The sequence below is a fragment of the Panulirus ornatus genome, chromosome 10 (genome assembly GCF_036320965.1).
Source record: "Panulirus ornatus isolate Po-2019 chromosome 10, ASM3632096v1, whole genome shotgun sequence".
Lineage (NCBI taxonomy): Eukaryota > Metazoa > Arthropoda > Malacostraca > Decapoda > Palinuridae > Panulirus > Panulirus ornatus.
In genome coordinates this window covers 64,249,088-64,269,795 of record NC_092233.1, presented here as the reverse complement: position 1 = coordinate 64,269,795, position 20,708 = coordinate 64,249,088, and the positions used below count along the sequence as shown (strand labels likewise).

Below are 20,708 nucleotides of genomic sequence, written 5' to 3'. Positions count from 1 at the left end.
GTATTTCTCACAAACATTCTTGAAAGCAAACACCTGATCCACACATCCTCTACCACTTCTGAAACTACACTGCTCTTCCCCAATCTGATGCTCTGTACATACCTCCATCCTCTCAATCAATACCCCCCCTCCCCCATATAATTTCCCAGGAATACTCAACAAACTTATACCTCTGTAATTTGGGCGCTCACCTTTATCCCCTTTGCCTTTGTACAATGGCTCTATGCATGCATTCCGCCAATCCTCAGGCACTTCACCATGAGTCATACACACATTAAATATCCTTACCAACCAGTCAACAACACAGTCACCCCCCCCCCTTTTTTTTTTAAATAAATTCCAATGCAATACCATCCAAACCCGCTATCTTGCCAGGTTTCATCATCCGCAAAGCTTTTACAACCTTTTCTCTGTTTACCAAATCATTCTCCCTAACCCTCTCACTTCGCACACCACTTCGACCAAAACACCCTATATCTGCCACTCTATCATTTTACACATTCAACAAACCTTCAAAATACTCACTCCAACTCCTTCTCACATCACTACTACTTGTTATTACCTCCCCATCAGCCCCCTTCACCGATGTTCCCATTTGTTCTCTTATCTTATGCACTTTATTTTCCTCCTTCCAAAACATCTTTTGATTCTCCCTAAAACTTAATGATACTCTCTCACCCCAACTCTCATTTGCCCTCTTTTTCACCTCTTGCACCTTTCTCTTGACCTTCTGCCTCTTTCTTTTATACATCTCCCATTCATTTGCATCATTTCCCTGCAAAAATCGTCCAATTGCCTCTCTTCTCTTTCACTAATAATCTTCTTCATTCCACCACTCACTACCCTTTCTAATATGCCCATCTACCACGCTTCTCATGCCACAAGCATCTTTTACGCAAGCCACGACCGCTTCCCCAAATACATCCCATTTCTCCCCCACTCCCTTAACATCCTTTACTCTCACCTTTCTCCATTCTGCACTCAGTCTCTCCTGGTACTTCCTCACACAAGTCTCCTTCCCAAGCTCACTTACTCGCACCACTCTCTTCACCCCAACATTCTCTCTTCTTTTCTGAAGACCTCTACAAATCTTCACCTTCGCCTCCACAATATAATGATCAGACATCCCTCCAGTTGCACCTCTCAGCTCATTAACATCCAAAAGTCTCTCTTTCACGCGCCTATCAATTAACACGTAACCCAGTAACGCTCTCTGGCCATCTCTCCGACTTACATATATATAATTATCTCTCTTTTTAAACCAGGTATTCCCAATCACCAGTCCTTTTCCAGCACACAAATCTACAAGCTCTTCACCATTTCCATTTACAACACTGAACATCCCATGTACACCAATTATTCCCTCAACTGCCACAGTACTCACCTTTGCATTCAAATCTCCCATCACTATAAGTCGGTCTCATGCATCAAAACTACTAACACACTCACTCAGCTGCTCCCAAAACATTTGCCTCTCACGATCTTTCTTCTCATGCCCAGGTGCATAGGCACCAATAATCACCCATCTCTCTCCATCCACTTTCAGTTTTACCCATATCAATCTAGAGTTTACTTTCTTACACTCTATCACATACCCCCAACCACTCCTGTTTCAGGAGTAGTGCTACTCTTTCCCTTGCTCTTGTCCTCTCACCAACGTTGATTTTCTTAATCTTTGGTTTTCATTATTTATGTAGTATAAAGGAATATATACGATCTAAAGAAGTTATAATACTTTAAGCTCTTTCATACAAGTGCATAGTAATATAGCTAAATAATGTGATGAAAATGAGCTGTTGATGTCGATTTTGATATCTAAACACAATTGTTGGTTCCTTAATGTTAGGGAATATAGTAATGATAAATGATATACATGAGAATCGCAAAATACAATACAACAATTCAGAAATGCAGTCAAACAATACTACGATAGTATAGCAGTATAATGATAGTATAGCAGTATAATGATAGAATATTTAAATTCATGCACTTGTAACTCGCACGTAAATCTTGAACAGCTATGGATAACTCGTTCGAAACGTTGATTTGTAAGAAGCCTACCTTCAGCGGTTTATGTTCAAAGTTTAGTTTGTTTACTCATACATTCTAGACAAACTTATTTGTACTTTGACTAACAGAGCTTTTAAGATGTGTTCTAACCATTTTAGATTAAATGACGAGTAAGTGCTTCAAAGGAAACATTAAAACAATAACAGATTCATTCATAATTTCATTGATCCATATGTATGAATAGCCATTACCGATGTGTTGGCTAAAATGAAACCTTTTTGCTGAAATGAAACCTTAAGTCAACACTGCACCGAGAGAAGTGGTTCATTTTCCCAGCGTATACTCACGTCAACATAGTTTTAGCCTGTGAATCAAAGTTGAATGATGCGTAATACAGTTTGACCAAAGGTTTCTATAATATTCATGAGCAAGCGTAAAAGTTTACTTACCTTACAGGCGTCTCTTGAATACAAGTCTACATGCCAGGCATCATACATTGGTGAATATGAGACAGTCTGAGATACCGAACATATCGGTCGCTTGTTGCGAACAGGTGCTGCAATAGCCAAACCACCATTCTTGACTGTTGGAAATCACTCTCAAAAGAATGTTTGGCGTCCTTCTTGTCAGTCTTAGGTAGAAGCCCGTGGGAGCCGGAACTTCTGGTCATGGAAGTGTTGTGTACTTATGAACGTAAACTCAGCGTTCATTCGTGTGTGGGCTTCATCAACAAAGCTCATCTGTTTGTAAACAGGTAAGGGGTTCCGTGGTATTTTTACACATTTCATGTAATAGTTTTTGGTGTCTTTGAAACATGTTAATTTGATTTGATTATATATATTTCTTTCTTTCAAACTATTCGCCATTTCTCGCGTTAGCGAGGTAGCGTTAAGAACAGAGAAGTGGGCCTTTGAGGGAATACCCTCACCTGGCCCCCTTCTCTGTTCCTTCTTTTGGAAAATTAAAAAGGAATAATGAGAGGAGAGGATTTCCAGCCCCCCGCTTCCTCCCCTTTTAGTCGCCTTCTACGACACGCAGGGAATACGTCGGAAGTATTCTTTCTCCCCTATCCCCAGGGATACTATATATATATATATATATATATATATATATATATATCCGTGTGTGTGTGGATGGGTGTGTAAAATCGCAGTTCAGTAGTTCGGATAATTTAACATGTAATTTTTCTATACATGCAGCACATGTTTCACGAAGACAGTCCGCCTCATCAGGTGGAAACATTTCATAAAGTTTGCATCTGATTCAGGCGGATTGTCTCTGCGAAACATGTTGCATGTATGGAAAAAAAAATGTTAGAATGATGTGAACTACTGAACTGCGATTTTACTTTCATTACTATCATCACGAACTAGTGTGATTAAAGTGATCAATATTATGTATGTATATATATATGTATATTATCCCAGGGGATAGGGGAGAAAGAATACTTCCCACGTATTCCCTGCGACTAAAAGGGGAGGGAGCGGGTGGCTGGAAATCCTCCCCTCTCGTTTTTTTTTTAATTTTCCAAAAGAAGGAACAGAGAAGGGGGCCAGGTGAGGATATTCCCTTTAAGGCCCAGTCCTCTGTTCATAGCGCTACCTCGTTAATGCGGGAAATGGCGAATAGTACGAAAGAAGAAAGAAAATATATATATATATATATATATATATATATATATACAAACAGGATATAAATGTTGGATAAAGAGGGATCTGACTGTGTGCATAAGTTATCGCGCAGCCAAGTCGTTAGCGGGCAAAACAAACAGACGAACCAAGGAACCAGATGGCAGTCAGTGATGTCATACGTTTAACCTGCATGATAGTTTAGTTATTTGATATATTGGAAATATTATAATCTGAGATTAAGAATATACATTATTACGAGAGCCACTATATGGGGACGGAGATCATATGTTGGCGACCCACGGTGTTGATCGGTGCCCAGGGTAAACAGTGAGGGGCCGACAGTTACCCCACTAACCCCCCCCCCCCCCTCCATAATTTCCCTTTGGGGGGGTAGATGCCAATTATGGGTACTCTTGTAGTATTGTTTAGCTAGTAAGGAACAAAGTATTATATTGTGAGAATAATGTAAGGAATTAGCACGTAAAATAGCCCGTGGCATTTATCATGAGTATAGCTGTAGGTTAATTATAGAAATTAGACTGTTAAACTCGTGTGTGTGTATGTATATATATATATATATATATATATATATATATATATATATATATATATATATATATATATATGTATGTTCCTATGAGTCCACGAGGAAAATGAAACACGAAAAATTCCCAAGTGCACTTTCGTGTAATAATCACATCATCAGGGAAGACACAAGGGAGAAATATAACAGTCAGTTGATATACATCGAAGAGACGAAGCTAGGACGCCATTTGGTAAACATGTGATTGTCCAAAATAATCACATGTTTACCAAATGGCGTCCTAGCTTCGTCTCTTCGATGTATATCAATTGACTGTTATATTTTATCTCTTGTGTCTCCCCTGATGATGTGATTATTACACGAAAGTGCACTTGGGAACTTTTCGTGTTTCATTTTCCCCGTGGACTCGTAGGAATATCTTGATCACGCGCAAAATTGTGATCCTTTCCAACATATATATATATATATATATATATATATATATATATATATATATATATATATATATATATATATATATATATATATATATATGAACATGCAGGAGGGTGAAAGGAGGGCAAGGAATAGAGTGAATTGGATCGATGTGGTATACCGGGGTTGACGTGCTGTCAGTGGATTGAATCAGGGCATGTGAAGCGTCTGGGGTAAACCATGGAAAGCTGTGTAGGTATGTATATTTGCGTGTGTGGACGTATGTATGTACATGTGTATGGGGGGGGGGGCCATTTCTTTCGTCTGTTTCCTTGCGCTACCTCGCAAACGCGGGAGACAGCGAAAAAGTATAAAAAAAATATATATATATATATATATATATATATATATATATATATATATATATATATATATATATATATATATATTGTACATGACAGCTAGAGACTGAGTGTGGACGAATGTGGCCTTTTTTTTGTTTTTCCTGGAGTTTCTTTGTTGACGCACGGGGTTGGTAATGCTGTTTTTTTTTTTTTTTTTTGGGGGGGGGGGTAGCGACATGAATGTATGAAGGCAAGCGAGTATGAATATGTACATGTAGGTATATGTCTGCATATGTGTAGTATATGTACATATATTTTGATATGTAAATGTATGTATATTTCGATTTGTATATTTATGTATATGTGCGTATGTAGGCATCTATATATACAGAATAAGAGTATAGGTGTTTGAATAAAACACTGATGGACAGAAACTATTTAATGCGGTGCTATGAACGTTGAAGACTTGACACTGAACTTAATCATGGAGTTGCGTGTAATGATCAATATTTACAATCCAAAACTGAAAACTGAATGGTGAACACTGTAGTAGCATGCATATATTAAATATTCAATGTAAGCGTACATAATTCCTAAGTGGAATATATTGTGCTACTGGCAGGGTCAGGAAGGAAGGGTTAGTTATCCTGGCAATCATCGTAGTGTTGCACGTCATGAGAAGAGGGAGGTAGTGTTGTATGTAGGTGACTGCTGATGAAGTATAATGTTGTCGGGTGGAAAGCAGTGTACCTATGGGAGTCTGTGTGAAGAAACACATTGATGTAAGTCATACTGGAGAGAACACTGCGATGCACGCAGGTTCTGAAGGTCATGTGTCGCTGGGTGGAGGGAAAGTGAAGTTGTAGTTTATGATAAGAAAACACGCACTGCAGCTTATAAGGAAAAGGATGTCTTTGGATGTAAGCATCTGAAGGAATGAATGCAGTGTTGTCACTTATTAGGGAAGGAATGCAGTATTGCAGTTAGTGAAGTAATGTTATAGCTCATATGAAGACTATCCCTGCAGTTCAAGCCCTCATGTATGAGGTAGCTCTTCTTTCATGAGTTGCGCGAGGGCTTCGAGCTCCCCTAGAGGCGGCAGATCCTGGTCCCTGGGTGTGGACTTGTCCAGGGAGTGGCCAGAGAAGTGTGCCAGGTGAGTGGGTGTGTACCCTCTCCCGTTCACCAAGTGACCATCGCCGCCAGCACTCGCCAGTTTCCGCGCCTGGACACCGCAGAAGACAAGAACGTAAGTAACACGAATTTTCATCGATAAGGAGCCATCACTACGGTCCCCTGATTATTGCTCGACGAAAACCGAATTCATGGAATTAGAGAAAAATGGGAATTCCATTTTTGAGGCATTTTTTCATGGGAAAGAATCAATATAATTCTAAAATTCTTTCATATTTAGTAGCTTTGTTCTTCAAACTATGGTGGATCATTACGCGAAAGTGCACTTGGGAATTTGTGTTTCATTTTCCTGATTTCTTTTTTCATATACTAGATTACGCGTTTCGACGATTTTTGCAGGGAAATAGTGTAAATGACTGGGAGATGTATAAAAGAGAGCGGCAGGAAGGCTAGAGAAAGGTGCAAGAGGTGAAAAAGTGGGCAAATGAGAGTTGGGGTGAGAGAGTATCATTAGATTTTAGGGAGAATAAAAAGATGTTTTGAAGGAGGTAAATAAAGTGCGTAAGACAAAAGAACAAATGGGAACATCGGTGAAGGGTGCAAATGGGAAGGTAATAACAAGTAGTGATGAAGTGAGAAGGAAATGGATTGAATATTTTGAAGGACTGTTGAACGTTTTTGACGATAGAGTGGCAGATATAGGGTGTCTTGATCAAGGTGGTGTGCGAAGTGAGAGGGTCAGGGAGAATGATTTGGTGAACAGAGAAGAGGTACTGAAAGCTTTGCGGAAGATAAAAGCCAGCAAGGCGGCAGGTTTGGATGGTATTGCAGTGGACTTTATAAAAAAAAAGGGGGGGGAGGTGACTGTGTTGTTTATTGGTTGTTAAGGATATTCAATGTATGGATGGATCATGGTGAAGTGCCTGAGAAATGGCGGAATGCATGCTTAGTGCCATTGTACAAACGCATAGGTGAGTGTATAAATTACAGAAGCATAGATTTGTTGAGTACTCCTAGGAAATTATATGGGAGGGTGTTGATTGAAAGGATAAAGGCATATACAGAGCATCAGATTGGGGAAGAGCAGTGTGGTTTCAGAAGTGTTAGAGGATGTGTGGATTAGGTGTTTGCTTTGAAGAATGTATGTGAGAAATACTTAGAAAAACAGATGGATTTGTATGTAGCATTTATGGATCTTTATAGAAGGCATATGATAGGATTGATGGAGATGCTTTGTGGAAGGTATTAAGAGTATATGGTGTGGGAGGTAAGTTGCTAGAAGCAGTGAAAAGTTATAAACAAGGATTTAGGGCATGTGTACGAATAGGAAGTGAGGAAAGTGATTGGTTCCCAGTGAATGTTGGTTTGCGGCAGGGGCGTGATGTCAGCATGACTGTTTAATATGTTTATGGATGGGATTGTTAGGGAGGTGAATGCAAGAGTTTTGGAGAGAGCGGCAAGTATGCAGCTCTGTTGTGGTGAGAGGGCTTGGGAAGTGTCAATTGTTGTTCGCTGATGATACAGCGCTGGTGGCTGATTCGGGTGAGAAACTGCAGAAGCAGGTGACTGAGTTTTGGTAAAGTGTGTGAAAGAAGAAAGCTGAGAGTAAATGTGAATAAGAGCAAGGTTGTTAGGTACAGTAGGGTTGAGGGACAAGTCAATTGGGAGGTAAGTTTGAATGGAGAAAAACTGGAGAAAGTGAAGTGTTTAGATATCTGGGAGAGAATTTGGCAGCGGGTGGAACCATGGAAGCTGAAGTGAGTCATGTGTGTGTGTGGGGGGGGGGGGGGAGGCAAAGTTCTGGGAGCCTTGAAAAATGTGTGGAAGGCGAGAACATTATCTCGGAAAGCAAAAATGGGTATGTTTGAAGGAAAGTGGTTTCGACAATGTTATATGGTTGCGAGGCGTGGGCTATAGATAGAGTTGTGCGGAGGAGGGTGGACGTGTTGGAAATGAGATGTTTGAGGACAATATGTGATGTAAGGTGGTTTGACCGAGTAAGTAATGAAAGGGTAAGAGAGATGTGTGGTAATAAAATGAGTGTGGATGAGAGAGCAGAAGAGGGTGTTTTGAAAGGGTTTGGTCACATGGAAAGAATGAGTGAGGAAAGATTGACAAAGAGGATGTATGTGTCAGAGCTGCAGGGAACGAGGAGAAGAGGGAGACCAAATTGGAGGTGGAAAGATGGAGTGAAAAAGATTTTGTGTGATCGGGGCCTGAACATGCAGGAGGGTGAAAGGAGGGCAAGGAATAGAGTGAATTGGAGCGATGTGGTATACCGGGGTTGACGTGCTGTCAGTGGATTGAATCAAGGCATGTGAAGCGTCTGGGGTAAACCATGGAAAGCTGTGTAGGTATGTATATTTGCGTGTGTGGACGTATGTATATACATGTGTATGGGGGGGTGGTTGGGCCATTTCTTTCGTCTGTTTCCTTGCGCTACCTCGCAAACGCGGGAGACAGCGACAAAGTATAATAAAAAATATATATAATATATATATATATATATATATATATATATATATATATATATATATATATATATATATAAGAGTGAGTGCTCAAATTACAGAGGTATAAGTTTGTTGAGTATTCCTGGTAAATTATATGGGAGGGTATTGATTGAGAGGGTGAAGGCATGTACAGAGCATCAGATTGGGGAAGAGCAGTGTGGTTTCAGAAGTGGTAGAGGATGTGTGGATCAGGTGTTTGCTTTGAAGAATGTATGTGAGAAATACTTAGAAAAGCAAATGGATTTGTATGTAGCATTTATGGATCTGGAGAAGGCATATGATAGAGTTGATAGAGATGCTCTGTGGAAGGTATTAAGAATATATGGTGTGGGAGGAAAGTTGTTAGAAGCAGTGAAAAGTTTTTATCGAGGATGTAAGGCATGTGTACGTGTAGGAAGAGAGGAAAGTGATTGGTTCTCAGTGAATGTAGGTTTGCGGCAGGGGTGTGTGATGTCTCCATGGTTGTTTAATTTGTTTATGGATGGGGTTGTTAGGGAGGTGAATGCAAGAGTTTTGGAAAGAGGGGCAAGTATGAAGTCTGTTGGGGATGAGAGAGCTTGGGAAGTGAGTCAGTTGTTGTTCGCTGATGATACAGCGCTGGTGGCTGATTCAGGTGAGAAACTGCAGAAGCTGGTGACTGAGTTTGGTAAAGTGTGTGAAAGAAGAAAGTTAAGAGTAAATGTGAATAAGAGCAAGGTTATTAGGTACAGTAGGGTTGAGGGTCAAGTCAGTTGGGAGGTTAGTTTGAATGGAGAAAAACTGGAGGAAGTAAAGTGTTTTAGATATCTGGGAGTGGATCTGGCAGCGGATGGAACCATGGAAGCGGAAGTGGATCATAGGATGGGGGAGGGGGCGAAAATTCTGGGAGCCTTGAAGAATGTGTGGAAGTCGAGAACATTATCTCGGAAAGCAAAAATGGGTATGTTTGAAGGAATAGTGGTTCCAACAATGTTGTATGGTTGCGAGGCGTGGGCTATGGATAGAGTGGTGCGCAGGAGGATGGATGTGCTGGAAATGAGATGTTTGAGGACAATGTGTGGTGTGAGGTGGTTTGATCGAGTAAGTAACGTAAGGGTAAGAGAGATGTGTGGAAATAAAAAGAGCGTGGTTGAGAGAGCAGAAGAGGGTGTTTTGAAATGGTTTGGTCACATGGAGAGAATGAGTGAGGAAAGATTGACCAAGAGGATATATGTGTCGGAGGTGGAGGGAACGAGGAGAAGAGGGAGACCAAATTGGAGGTGGAAAGATGGAGTGAGAGAGATTTTGTGTGATCGGGGCCTGAACATGCAGGAGGGTGAAAGGAGGGCAAGGAATAGAGTGAATTGGAGCGATGTGGTAAACCGGGGTTGACGTGCTGTCAGTGGATTGAATCAGGGCATGTGAAGCGTCTGGGGTAAACCATGGAAAGCTGTGTAGGTATGTATATTTGCGTGTGTGGACGTATGTATATACATGTGTATGGGGGTGGGTTGGGCCATTTTCTTTCGTCTGTTTCCTTGCGCTACCTCGCAAACGCGGGAGACAGCGGCAAAAAAAAAAAAAAAAAAAAAATATATATAATATATATATAATATATAATATATATATATATATATATATATATATATATATATATATATATGTATGACTCATGGTGAGGTGCCTGAGGATTGGCGGAATGCTTGCATAGTGCCATTGTACAAAGGCAAAGGGGATAAGAGTGAGTGCTCAAATTACAGAGGTATAAGTTTGTTGAGTATTCCTGGTAAATTATATGGGAGGGTATTGATTGAGAGGGTGAAGGCATGTACAGAGCATCAGATTGGGGAAGAGCAGTGTGGTTTCAGAAGTGGTAGAGGATGTGTGGATCAGGTGTTTGCTTTGAAGAATGTATGTGAGAAATACTTAGAAAAGCAAATGGATTTGTATGTAGCATTTATGGATCTGGAGAAGGCATATGATAGAGTTGATAGAGATGCTCTGTGGAAGGTATTAAGAATATATGGTGTGGGAGGAAAGTTGTTAGAAGCAGTGAAAAGTTTTTATCGAGGATGTAAGGCATGTGTACGTGTAGGAAGAGAGGAAAGTGATTGGTTCTCAGTGAATGTAGGTTTGCGGCAGGGGTGTGTGATGTCTCCATGGTTGTTTAATTTGTTTATGGATGGGGTTGTTAGGGAGGTAAATGCAAGAGTTTTGGAAAGAGGGGCAAGTATGAAGTCTGTTGGGGATGAGAGAGCTTGGGAAGTGAGTCAGTTGTTGTTCGCTGATGATACAGCGCTGGTGGCGGATTCATGTGAGAAACTGCAGAAGCTGGTGACGGAGTTTGGTAAAGTGTGTGGAAGAAGAAAGTTAAGAGTAAATGTCAATAAGAGCAAGGTTATTAGGTACAGTAGGGTTGAGGGTCAAGTCAATTGGGAGGTGAGTTTGAATGGTGAGAGGCTGGAGGAAGTGAAGTGTTTTAGATATCTGGGAGTGGATCTGTCAGCGGATGGAACCATGGAAGCGGAAGTGGATCATAGGGTGGGGGAGGGGGCGAAAATTTTGGGAGCCTTGAAAAATGTGTGGAAGTCGAGAACATTATCCCGGAAAGCAAAAATGGGTATGTTTGAAGGAATAGTAGTTCCAACAATGTTGTATGGTTGCGAGGCGTGGGCTATGGATAGAGTTGTGCGTAGGAGGATGGATGTGCTGGAAATGAGATGTTTGAGGACAATGTGTGGTGTGAGGTGGTTTGATCGAGTAAGTAACGTAAGGGTAAGAGAGATGTGTGGAAATAAAAAGAGCGTGGTTGAGAGAGCAGAAGAGGGTGTTTTGAAGTGGTTTGGGCACATGGAGAGAATGAGTGAGGAAAGATTGACCAAGAGGATATATGTGTCGGAGGTGGAGGGAACGAGGAGAAGAGGGAGACCAAATTGGAGGTGGAAAGATGGAGTGAAAAGGATTTTGTGTGATCGGGGCCTGAACATGCAGGAGGGTGAAAGGAGGGCAAGGAATAGAGTGAATTGGAGCGATGTGGTATACAGGGGTTGACGTGCTGTCAGTGGATTGAATCAAGGCATGTGAAGCGTCTGGGGTAAACCATGGAAAGCTGTGTAGGTATGAATATTTGCGTGTGTGGACGTGTGTATGTACATGTGTATGGGGGGGGGGGGGTTGGGCCATTTCTTTCGTCTGTTTCCTTGCGCTACCTCGCAAACGCGGGAGACAGCGACAAAGTATAAAAAAAAAAAAAAAAAAAAAAAAAAAAAATATATATATATATATATATATATATATATATATATATATATATATATATATATATATATATATATATTAGCCAAAGCCAAGTGCTCAATTATACGACCAAGCCATACGGGACGGTGAACAGCTGGGTAGACTGTGGTCCGAGTATAGCAACCAGGATTTAAACCTGTGTGCCCAACCCCGGGCTGCCGGTGAATGCGTCAAGGTCAGCCACGTTAACCGCTGCACCGTATATAGAGGTCCATTTTCTCCTAACGCTAACTGGTATTATTAAATGTTGATGGAATCTACCTCTGGGATCTGGATTTACTGAGCGAAAAAGAAATCGTCTCCAAAATCAACAGACAGCGCAGCGGCCTCCTCGAAATTTGACCTTCTGACTTTCTAAACCAAGACCTCATATTGTTTAAATGTCTTAGTTCATCTGGGGGTAAGCTAGGCCAGCTTCACGATGAAGACCAAGGACGAAGACTGATGAACACCTGCTGTTGGGCACCACAAGATGCTGGCCGCCGTGGTTGTGTATCGGACGTGAGAAAGCTGGTGACCGGCATCATTGTCCTGGTTCACGATTTTCGAATTTTCCTCTTTTTTTAACGGCCAGGAACACTTGATGGCATTCCTGGGCCCTTCTTCATCATCGGCAAAGGTGAATGGCTAATGTCTTTAGTCTTTAACGTGGATCTCATTAACTTATTTGCAAGTCTTACTGTCTTTCTGAGCCTCGTCCAACTTGCACTGCTGTTTTGCTCTGTCTGTCTGTATGTCTCTCTCTCTCTCTCTCTCTCTCTCTCTCTCTCTCTCTCTCTGGGAGTGATTTTTTAGCTATGTACAGTTTCCGAGATGAACTTTTATATAACATTGATGATGAACATGGGTAAAGACGAAAAATATCACGTGACATTTGAGCGCGAATGTTGTATCATAAATAATCCCTGGGCAGGACGATATACGACCTTAGGGCATGATATGACCTTTTAGTGTCAGGTCGTAGGTCAGGCCCTTATGTTTTACTGTAAATTCGCAATAGAGGGTCTGAAGGTCGTAATGAAGTCGAAGTCGCAACCGTTGCTGAGCGACACCGTGAGTGGTGACAAGCAGTGCGTTGCGGTCATCAGTGCGACCAATCTTGTTGATCGACAGTTTTAATGCCTGTCAGATGAAAACAGTAGTTCTAGACCTACGCCACACCTACCCTGTACACCATACCCACACCGTACACTACATCCACAACGTACACCACCTACACCACACCTACACCGTACACCACACATACACTATACACCACACCTACTATGTACATCACACCTACTATGTACATCACACCTACTATGTACACCACACCTACACCGTACACCACACCTATACCGCACACCACACCCACACCGTATACCACACCTCCACTATACGTAACACCTATGCTTTCATCACACTTACACTGTACACCACGCTTGCAAAGTACATCACGCTTACACTGTACACTACACTTATAGTGTACTCCATACGTTCACTGTCCCACACTTACACTGTATACTATAACTACGCTAAACCAGATCTATGCTGTACAGTACACCTACGCTATGCGCCCCACCTAAACTGTACACCACACCTAGACTGTGTACCGCACTTGTACTGTCACTACATCTGCGCTGTATACTATTCTTACACTGTACACACACACACACACACACACACACTATACCCTACAAACACTGTACGCCACACATATACTGTATACCACACCTATACTGTATACTACACTTGCACTGTCACTACCTCTGCACTGTATACTATACTTACACTGTACACCACACACACTACACACCACACCAATACTGTATACTACACTTGCACTGTCTACATCTGCTGTACATCACACCCAAACTGTACACTACACATGCTGTACACCACACCTATACTGTATACTATACTTACACTGTCTACATCTGCACTGTATACCACACACACACACTGTACACCACACCTATACTGTATACTACACTTGCACTGTCACTAAATCTGCAGTCTATACCACACACACACTGTACACCACACACACTGTGCAACACACACACACACACTGTACACCACACTTATACTGTACACTATACCTATATTATACGCAACACGTACTCTGCACCACACTGAAACTGTACACCACACCGGATCTGTACACAACATCCACACTGTAACCGTACTGTCACAGTACATCACGCTTACACTCTACACCACACATATGGTGTACACTAGACCACAACTGCACTGTATACTACAAGTAGACTGTACGCTATATCCACACTGTATATTGTATAACACCTACACCAGCACCACACCTAAACTGCACACTACACTTACACAGTATACCACACCTACACTATACACCGCTCCTACGTTGTATACCATACTTACAATGTACACCAAGCCTACACGGTACACCACACCTACACTTTGCACATTACACTGTACACTACACCCACACTGTACGCACCCAAATCGTGGACTACACACACACTAAACACTGCATCACAATGTACACTACACTGCACTGTATATCATACCCACACCTTGCGCTATACACCACACCCATACTGAACATATCATCCATACTGGACACCACACATACACTGCACAACACAGTTTACTGCTAACGATTACATCACATCTATATCGTGATGGCAAGTGTACAGTGCCTAGGTTGCATGTATACCACATTCCTCATCTAAACTAGACTCAGCCTGTATACACATCGACTCAGTACATCGAAGGTATGTACATTATAACAACATAGACTATGCATCACATTTCTTGCCCTGTGAATTTCACAGTAACTCAGATTTCTTATCTTACCACAAACTGTTCACTTCACAAACACCGGGTACCATATTGTACAGTGCAACACCATAACCATGATGCGCATCACAGCTAGGTTAGGCTTAAGGCTAAATGGAAGGTTGCGCGCCGCTCGGTGAGGCGGTGCATATGTTGGACGTTGGTATCTTCACCGTTAATGACTGTTTTGAAAAACCGTCTTCTTTTACCATCTTTGTCATCCGTCTCCATTCCCTCCAGTGCCTACCATTCTTATTTCTAGCCGCCTTTGCATGTCTGTACGTTTCCTCACTTTCCACCTATCATCTCCACGTCTACACGAGTCCTCTGTCAGCTCTCCAGGGCTCCGTTATGCCATTAACAAAATATATGCCATTGCAGAACATTCCACGAACCTTTCCATTTTTATCACCCTTCCTTACCTCCCTTTTCCCCTTTTACTTGTCATTTATTTTCCCCTCGCCCCACATCTGCTCCCCTCACTCCATTTAATCAAAGTATCCCTCACAACTCTATTCCCTGCCTCTCATTTCTCCCAAACACACCTCTAACTCTGCTCCCCTAGTCTTACGTACGGTCGCCTTACCTGCCGCCATCCCTTCCCCTCGCCTCTCGCTCGCCATGACCCACCCCAAGCTCCCCTCTCGCAGGCAGGCCGCGACCCACAATGCAGCAGGCAACTTAAATGTGGTCTTGAACTTGATCTTGATCTTGAACTTGGACTTACGCCGCATTCTGTCATGGCCGCCTTGGTTCCGCCCACCTCAGGCGCATGCACGTTGCTCCCCCTACCTCAAACCTCTCCCCCTCCCCCTCCACCTCAGTCATGAGACGCGAGGGAATTGATCCACAAAAACAAAGGATGGAGGAGGAGGACTCACTGCGCAGGTACGATAGCGGGCGAAGGCTAGGGATGTAGGGCAGAGGCTTCAGGCCACCCTCCCATCACAAGGGAAAACCTGTGTAAGTCCTGAAGACAAACTGCATAGTAAGACGAACTTTGGCAACAGCGCTGTTGACGATAAGGCCTCTCTTAAGGTGAGGGAAAATTGGCAGCAAGCCAGACTGGGATGGAATGACTGACAGGTTACCCGTATCAGCTGGTGATGTAAGATGTCCCTCGATTATTGATTCCCGGGGGAACCGATTACTCATAATCCAGATGAAAGCTGTGGTTGCTTAAGCACAGCGAAGGATGACGAGAGCATCCAACAGTAGAGCGTTCAGCTGGCGGGACCGTAGGCGGCGTCGTTAAAGCTGCAGTCTCAGCCGTTGGCTCAGGTTGCCAGAGTGGCGGACTGACCTTGACGGCCGCCGCGTAAGGCAGGCAGCGCGTCGCGCCAGACAAGGGAAGAGAGGGATAGAGAGAGAGAGAGAGAGAGAGAGAGAGAGAGAGAGAGAGAGAGAGAGAGAGAGAGAGAGAGAGAGAGAGAGAGAGAGAGATTGCATAATAATATGAGCTGTTTCGGTCCTCACACGATAATGTATATTTCACATGAAATCAATAGTACGAATGAAATTAATTTTGATAATTCAAATGCACTTTTCATTAAACGAACTCAATGTTTCACGTTACATTGTAGGTATTTTTTTCACGTTATTGTGCCAGTTTATAGTACGATGTGATTATATGAAGTCGTTGCCTAGGTTAATGCTATTACTCGATATGGTTCGTTAATGTGTTGTAGGTGTTGGCCATCTCGTGTGGGCAATGTCTGTGTGTGGAGGCACCAGCGTCCAGGAACAGGATTCAGGTGTAGGTAATATTTCAAGGACAATAAACGTTTGCCAGACGGATTATGTACAAGTCGGCAGCAGATCTTCGCTCGTTTTCGTTGGACTTTGCTTCAACGCAACAGCTCTTGTGGCAGTCACGACGCAGTAAAAAGCCTTACTTAACATGGCTTAAAGAGCGTTGAGTTTCGAACTGAGGATCGTCGATTGACTTTCGTGAGTTATATATTTTCCATGTAGGCCTGTGTGTCATATAGGCTGGTGTTTTAAACAAGTGCACACAATTCGAAACTCCAAAAAAAATAGTAATTATTTCGGAGAAATTGGTGCAAGTGAGATTAATTATCTATTTTTTACATCAGTTAGCTCTTGAAATTTATTCAATATGCTGATGATATAATAATGATATTACATACGAGAGGGTGTCACCCGCAGTACACGTGCCATTATCATAGCTGTTTCTTGCGCCTTGCACCTTACTTCTCATACACATAGAGGTGTGATACACCATTCGGTTACATACGCTTGAGCCTTTATAAGGCCTAGGGACAGTAATGGGGCCTAATATACAATAATACGGGAGACCCGTGAACACTTCAGCCTCGCCCAACCACTGTATACATGGTAGGTTCGTTCACCTCTCCCCATCCTCCTCCCTCCCCCCCTTCCTGGGATAGAATTCACTTGAATTATTACTATCCAATTATCTTATTTAGTAAGAATGAACCAGTTACTCCTGGGATGCATTTCACTGGAATTATTTCTACCCAATCATATTATTCAGGAATAATGAAGATAGGCTGGCAATGAGGTTGTCACTTCAATATATACAGTATATACCTTTTTCAAACAAAGATGTACTTCATTTTTAATCATATATATATAGAAGGTGCAAGAGGTGAAAAAAAGGGCAAATGAGAGTTGGGGTGAGAGATTATCATTAAATTTTAGGGAGAATAAAAAGATGTTCTGGAAGGAGGTAAATAAAGTGCGTAAGACAAGGGAGCAAATGGGAACTTCAGTGAAGGGCGCAAATGGGGAGGTGATAACAAGTAGTGGTGATGTGAGAAGGAGATGGAGTGAGTATTTTGAAGGTTTGTTGAATGTGTTTGATGATAGAGTGGCAGATATAGGGTGTTTTGGTCGAGGTGGTGTGCAAAGTGAGAAGGTTAGGGAAAATGATTTGGTAAACAGAGAAGAGGTAGTGAAAGCTTTGCGGAAGATGAAACCCGGCAAGGCAGCAGGTTTGGATGGTATTGCAGTGGAATTTATTAAAAAAGGGGGTGACTGTATTGTTGACTGGTTGGTAAGGTTATTTAATGTATGTATGACTCATGGTGAGGTGCCTGAGGATTGGCGGAATGCGTGCATAGTGCCAATGTACAAAGGCAAAGGGGATAAGAGTGAGTGCTCAAATTACAGAGGTATAAGTTTGTTGAGTATTCCTGGTAAATTATATGGGAGGGTATTGATTGAGAGGGTGAAGGCATGTACAGAGCATCAGATTGGGGAAGAGCAGTGTGGTTTCAGAAGTGGTAGAGGATGTGTGGATCAGGTGTTTGCTTTGAAGAATGTATGTGAGAAATACTTAGAAAAGCAAATGGATTTGTATGTAGCATTTATGGATCTGGAGAAGGCATATGATAGAGTTGATAGAGATGCTCTGTGGAAGGTATTAAGAATATATGGTGTGGGAGGAAAGTTGTTAGAAGCAGTGAAAAGTTTTTATCGAGGATGTAAGGCATGTGTACGTGTAGGAAGAGAGGAAAGTGATTGGATCTCAGTGAATGTAGGTTTGCGGCAGGGGTGTGTGATGTCTCCATGGTTGTTTAATTTGTTTATGGATGGGGTTGTTAGGGAGGTGAATGCAAGAGTTTTGGAAAGAGGGGCAAGTATGCAGTCTGTTGTGGATGAGAGAGCTTGGGAAGTGAGTCAGTTGTTGTTCGCTGATGATACAGCGCTGGTGGCTGATTCATGTGAGAAACTGCAGAAGCTGGTGACTGAGTTTGGTAAAGTGTGTGAAAGAAGAAAGTTAAGAGTAAATGTGAATAAGAGCAAGGTTATTAGGTACAGTAGGGTTGAGGGTCAAGTCAATTGGGAGGTAAGTCTGAATGGAGAAAAACTGGAGGAAGTAAAGTGTTTTAGATATGTGGGAGTGGATCTGGCAGCGGATGGAACCATGGAAGCGGAGGTGAATCATAGGGTGGGGGAGGGGGCGAAAATCCTGGGAGCCTTGAAGAATGTGTGGAAGTCGAGAACATTATCTCGGAAAGCAAAAATGGGTATGTTTGAAGGAATAGTGGTTCCAACAATGTTGTATGGTTGCGAGGCGTGGGCTATGGATAGAGTTGTGCGCAGGAGGGTGGATGTGCTGGAAATGAGATTTTTGAGGACAATATGTGGTGTGAGGTGGTTTGATCGAGTAAGAGAGATGTGTGAAAATAAAAAGCGTGTGGTTGAGAGAGCAGATGAGGGTGTTTTGAAATGGTTTGGTCACATGGAGAGAATGAGTGAGGAAAGATTGACCAAGAGGATATATGTGTCAGAGGTGGAGGGAACAAGGAGAAGTGGGAGATCAAATTGGAGGTGGAAAGATGGAGTGAAAAAGATTTTGAGTGGTCAGGGCCTGTACATGCAGGAGGGTGAAAGGCGTGCAAGGAATAGAGTGAATTGGAACGATGTGGTATACCGGGGTCGACGTGCTGTCAATGGATTGAACCAGGGCATGTGAAGCGTCTGGGGTAAACCATGGAAAGTTCTGTGGGGCCTGGATGTGGAAAGGGAGCTGTGGTTTTGGTGCATTATTACATTACAGCTAGAGACTGAGTGTAAACGAATGGGGCCTTTGTGGTATTTTCCTAGTTCTATCTCGCACACATGAGGGGGGAGGGGGATGTTATTCCATGTGTGGCGGGGTGGCGATGGGAATAAATAAAGGCAGACAGTATGAAATGTGTACATGTGTATATATGTATATGTCTGTGTGTGTATATATATGTGTACATTAAGATGTATAGGTATGTATATTTGCGTGTGTGGACGTGTATGTATATACATGTGTATGTGTGTGGGTTGGGCCATTCTTTCGTTTGTTTCCTTGCGCTACCTCACTAACGCGGGAGACAGCGACAAAGCAAAATAAAATTATATATATATATATATATATATATATATATATATATATATATATATATATATATATATATATATGCTTGTGGCATGAGAAGAGTGGGAGGTGGGCTGTCTAGAAAGGGTAGTGAGTGGTGGGATGAAGAAGTAAGAGTATTAGTGAAAGAGAAGAGAGAGGCATTTGGACGATTTTTGCAGGGAAAAAATGCAATTGAGTGGGAGAAGTATAAAAGAAAGAGACAGGAGGTCAAGAGAAAGGTGCAAGAGGTGAAAAAAAGGGCAAATGAGAGTTGGGGTGAGAGACTATCAGTAAATTTTAGGGAGAATAAAAAGATGTTCTGGAAGGAGGTAAATAGGGTGCGTAAGACAAGGGAGCAAATGGGAACTTCAGTGAAGGGCGTAAATGGGGAGGTGATAACAAGTAGCGGTGATGTGAGAAGGAGATGGAATGAGTATTTTGAAGGTTTGTTGAATGTGTCTGATGACAGAGTGGCAGATATAGGGTGTTTTGGTCGAGGTGGTGTGCAAAGTGAGAGGGTTAGGGAAAATGATTTGGTAAACAGAAAAGAGGTAGTAAAAGCTTTGCGGAAGATGAAAGCCGGCAAGGCAGCAGGTTTGGATGGTATTGCAGTGGAATTTATTAAAAAAGGGGGTGACTGTATTGTTGACTGGTTGGTAAGGTTATTTAATGTATGTATGACTCATGGTGAGGTGCCTGAGGATTGGCGGAATGCGTGCATAGTGCCATTGTACAAAGGCAAAGGGGATAAGAGTGAGTGCTCAAATTACAGAGGTATAAGTTTGTTGAGTATTCCTGGTAAATTATATGGGAGGGTATTGATTGAGAGGGTGAAGGCATGTACAGAGCATCAGATTGGGGAAGAGCAGTGCGGTTTCAGAAGTGGTAGAGGATGTGTGGATCAGGTGTTTGCTTTGAAGAATGTATGTGAGAAATACTTAGAAAAGCAAATGGATTTGTATGTAGCATTTATGGATCTGGAGAAGGCATATGATAGAGTTGATAGAGATGCTCTGTGGAAGGTATTAAGAATATATGGTGTGGGAGGCAAGTTGTTAGAAGCAGTGAAAAGTTTTTATCGAGGATGTAAGGCATGTGTACGTGTAGGAAGAGAGGAAAGTGATTGGTTCTCAGTGAATGTAGGTTTGCGGCAGGGGTGTGTGATGTCTCCATGGTTGTTTA

The 20,708-nt window shown here is 42.2% G+C and overlaps 2 protein-coding genes across 9 annotated transcripts in view; one reads left to right on the top strand and one right to left on the bottom strand.

The window, feature by feature from the left end:
• Positions 1-2,627: 2,627 nt before the first annotated feature.
• The window catches only part of LOC139751039 (uncharacterized), a 442,294-nt gene continuing 424,213 nt past the window's right edge, over positions 2,628-20,708 (top strand). For 3 of the 7 annotated variants that reach the window (XM_071666163.1, XM_071666160.1, XM_071666159.1), the window contains exon 1: positions 2,629-2,764. In XM_071666163.1, coding sequence (XP_071522264.1) covers positions 2,679-2,764 — 86 coding nt within the window. In that variant the 5' untranslated portion in view covers positions 2,629-2,678. Of the gene's footprint in view, positions 2,765-20,708 lie in introns of all 7 variants that reach the window. The other 4 variants (XM_071666161.1, XM_071666162.1, XM_071666169.1 and 1 more) reach the window with 3 other exon arrangements.
• LOC139751040 (uncharacterized) overlaps positions 5,216-20,708 on the bottom strand; it is a 56,276-nt gene continuing 40,783 nt past the window's right edge. For both annotated transcript variants that reach the window (XM_071666172.1, XM_071666173.1), the window contains one exon: positions 5,216-6,168. In XM_071666172.1, coding sequence (XP_071522273.1) covers positions 5,980-6,168 — 189 coding nt within the window. In that variant the 3' untranslated portion in view covers positions 5,216-5,979. The remainder of the gene's footprint in view (positions 6,169-20,708) is intronic.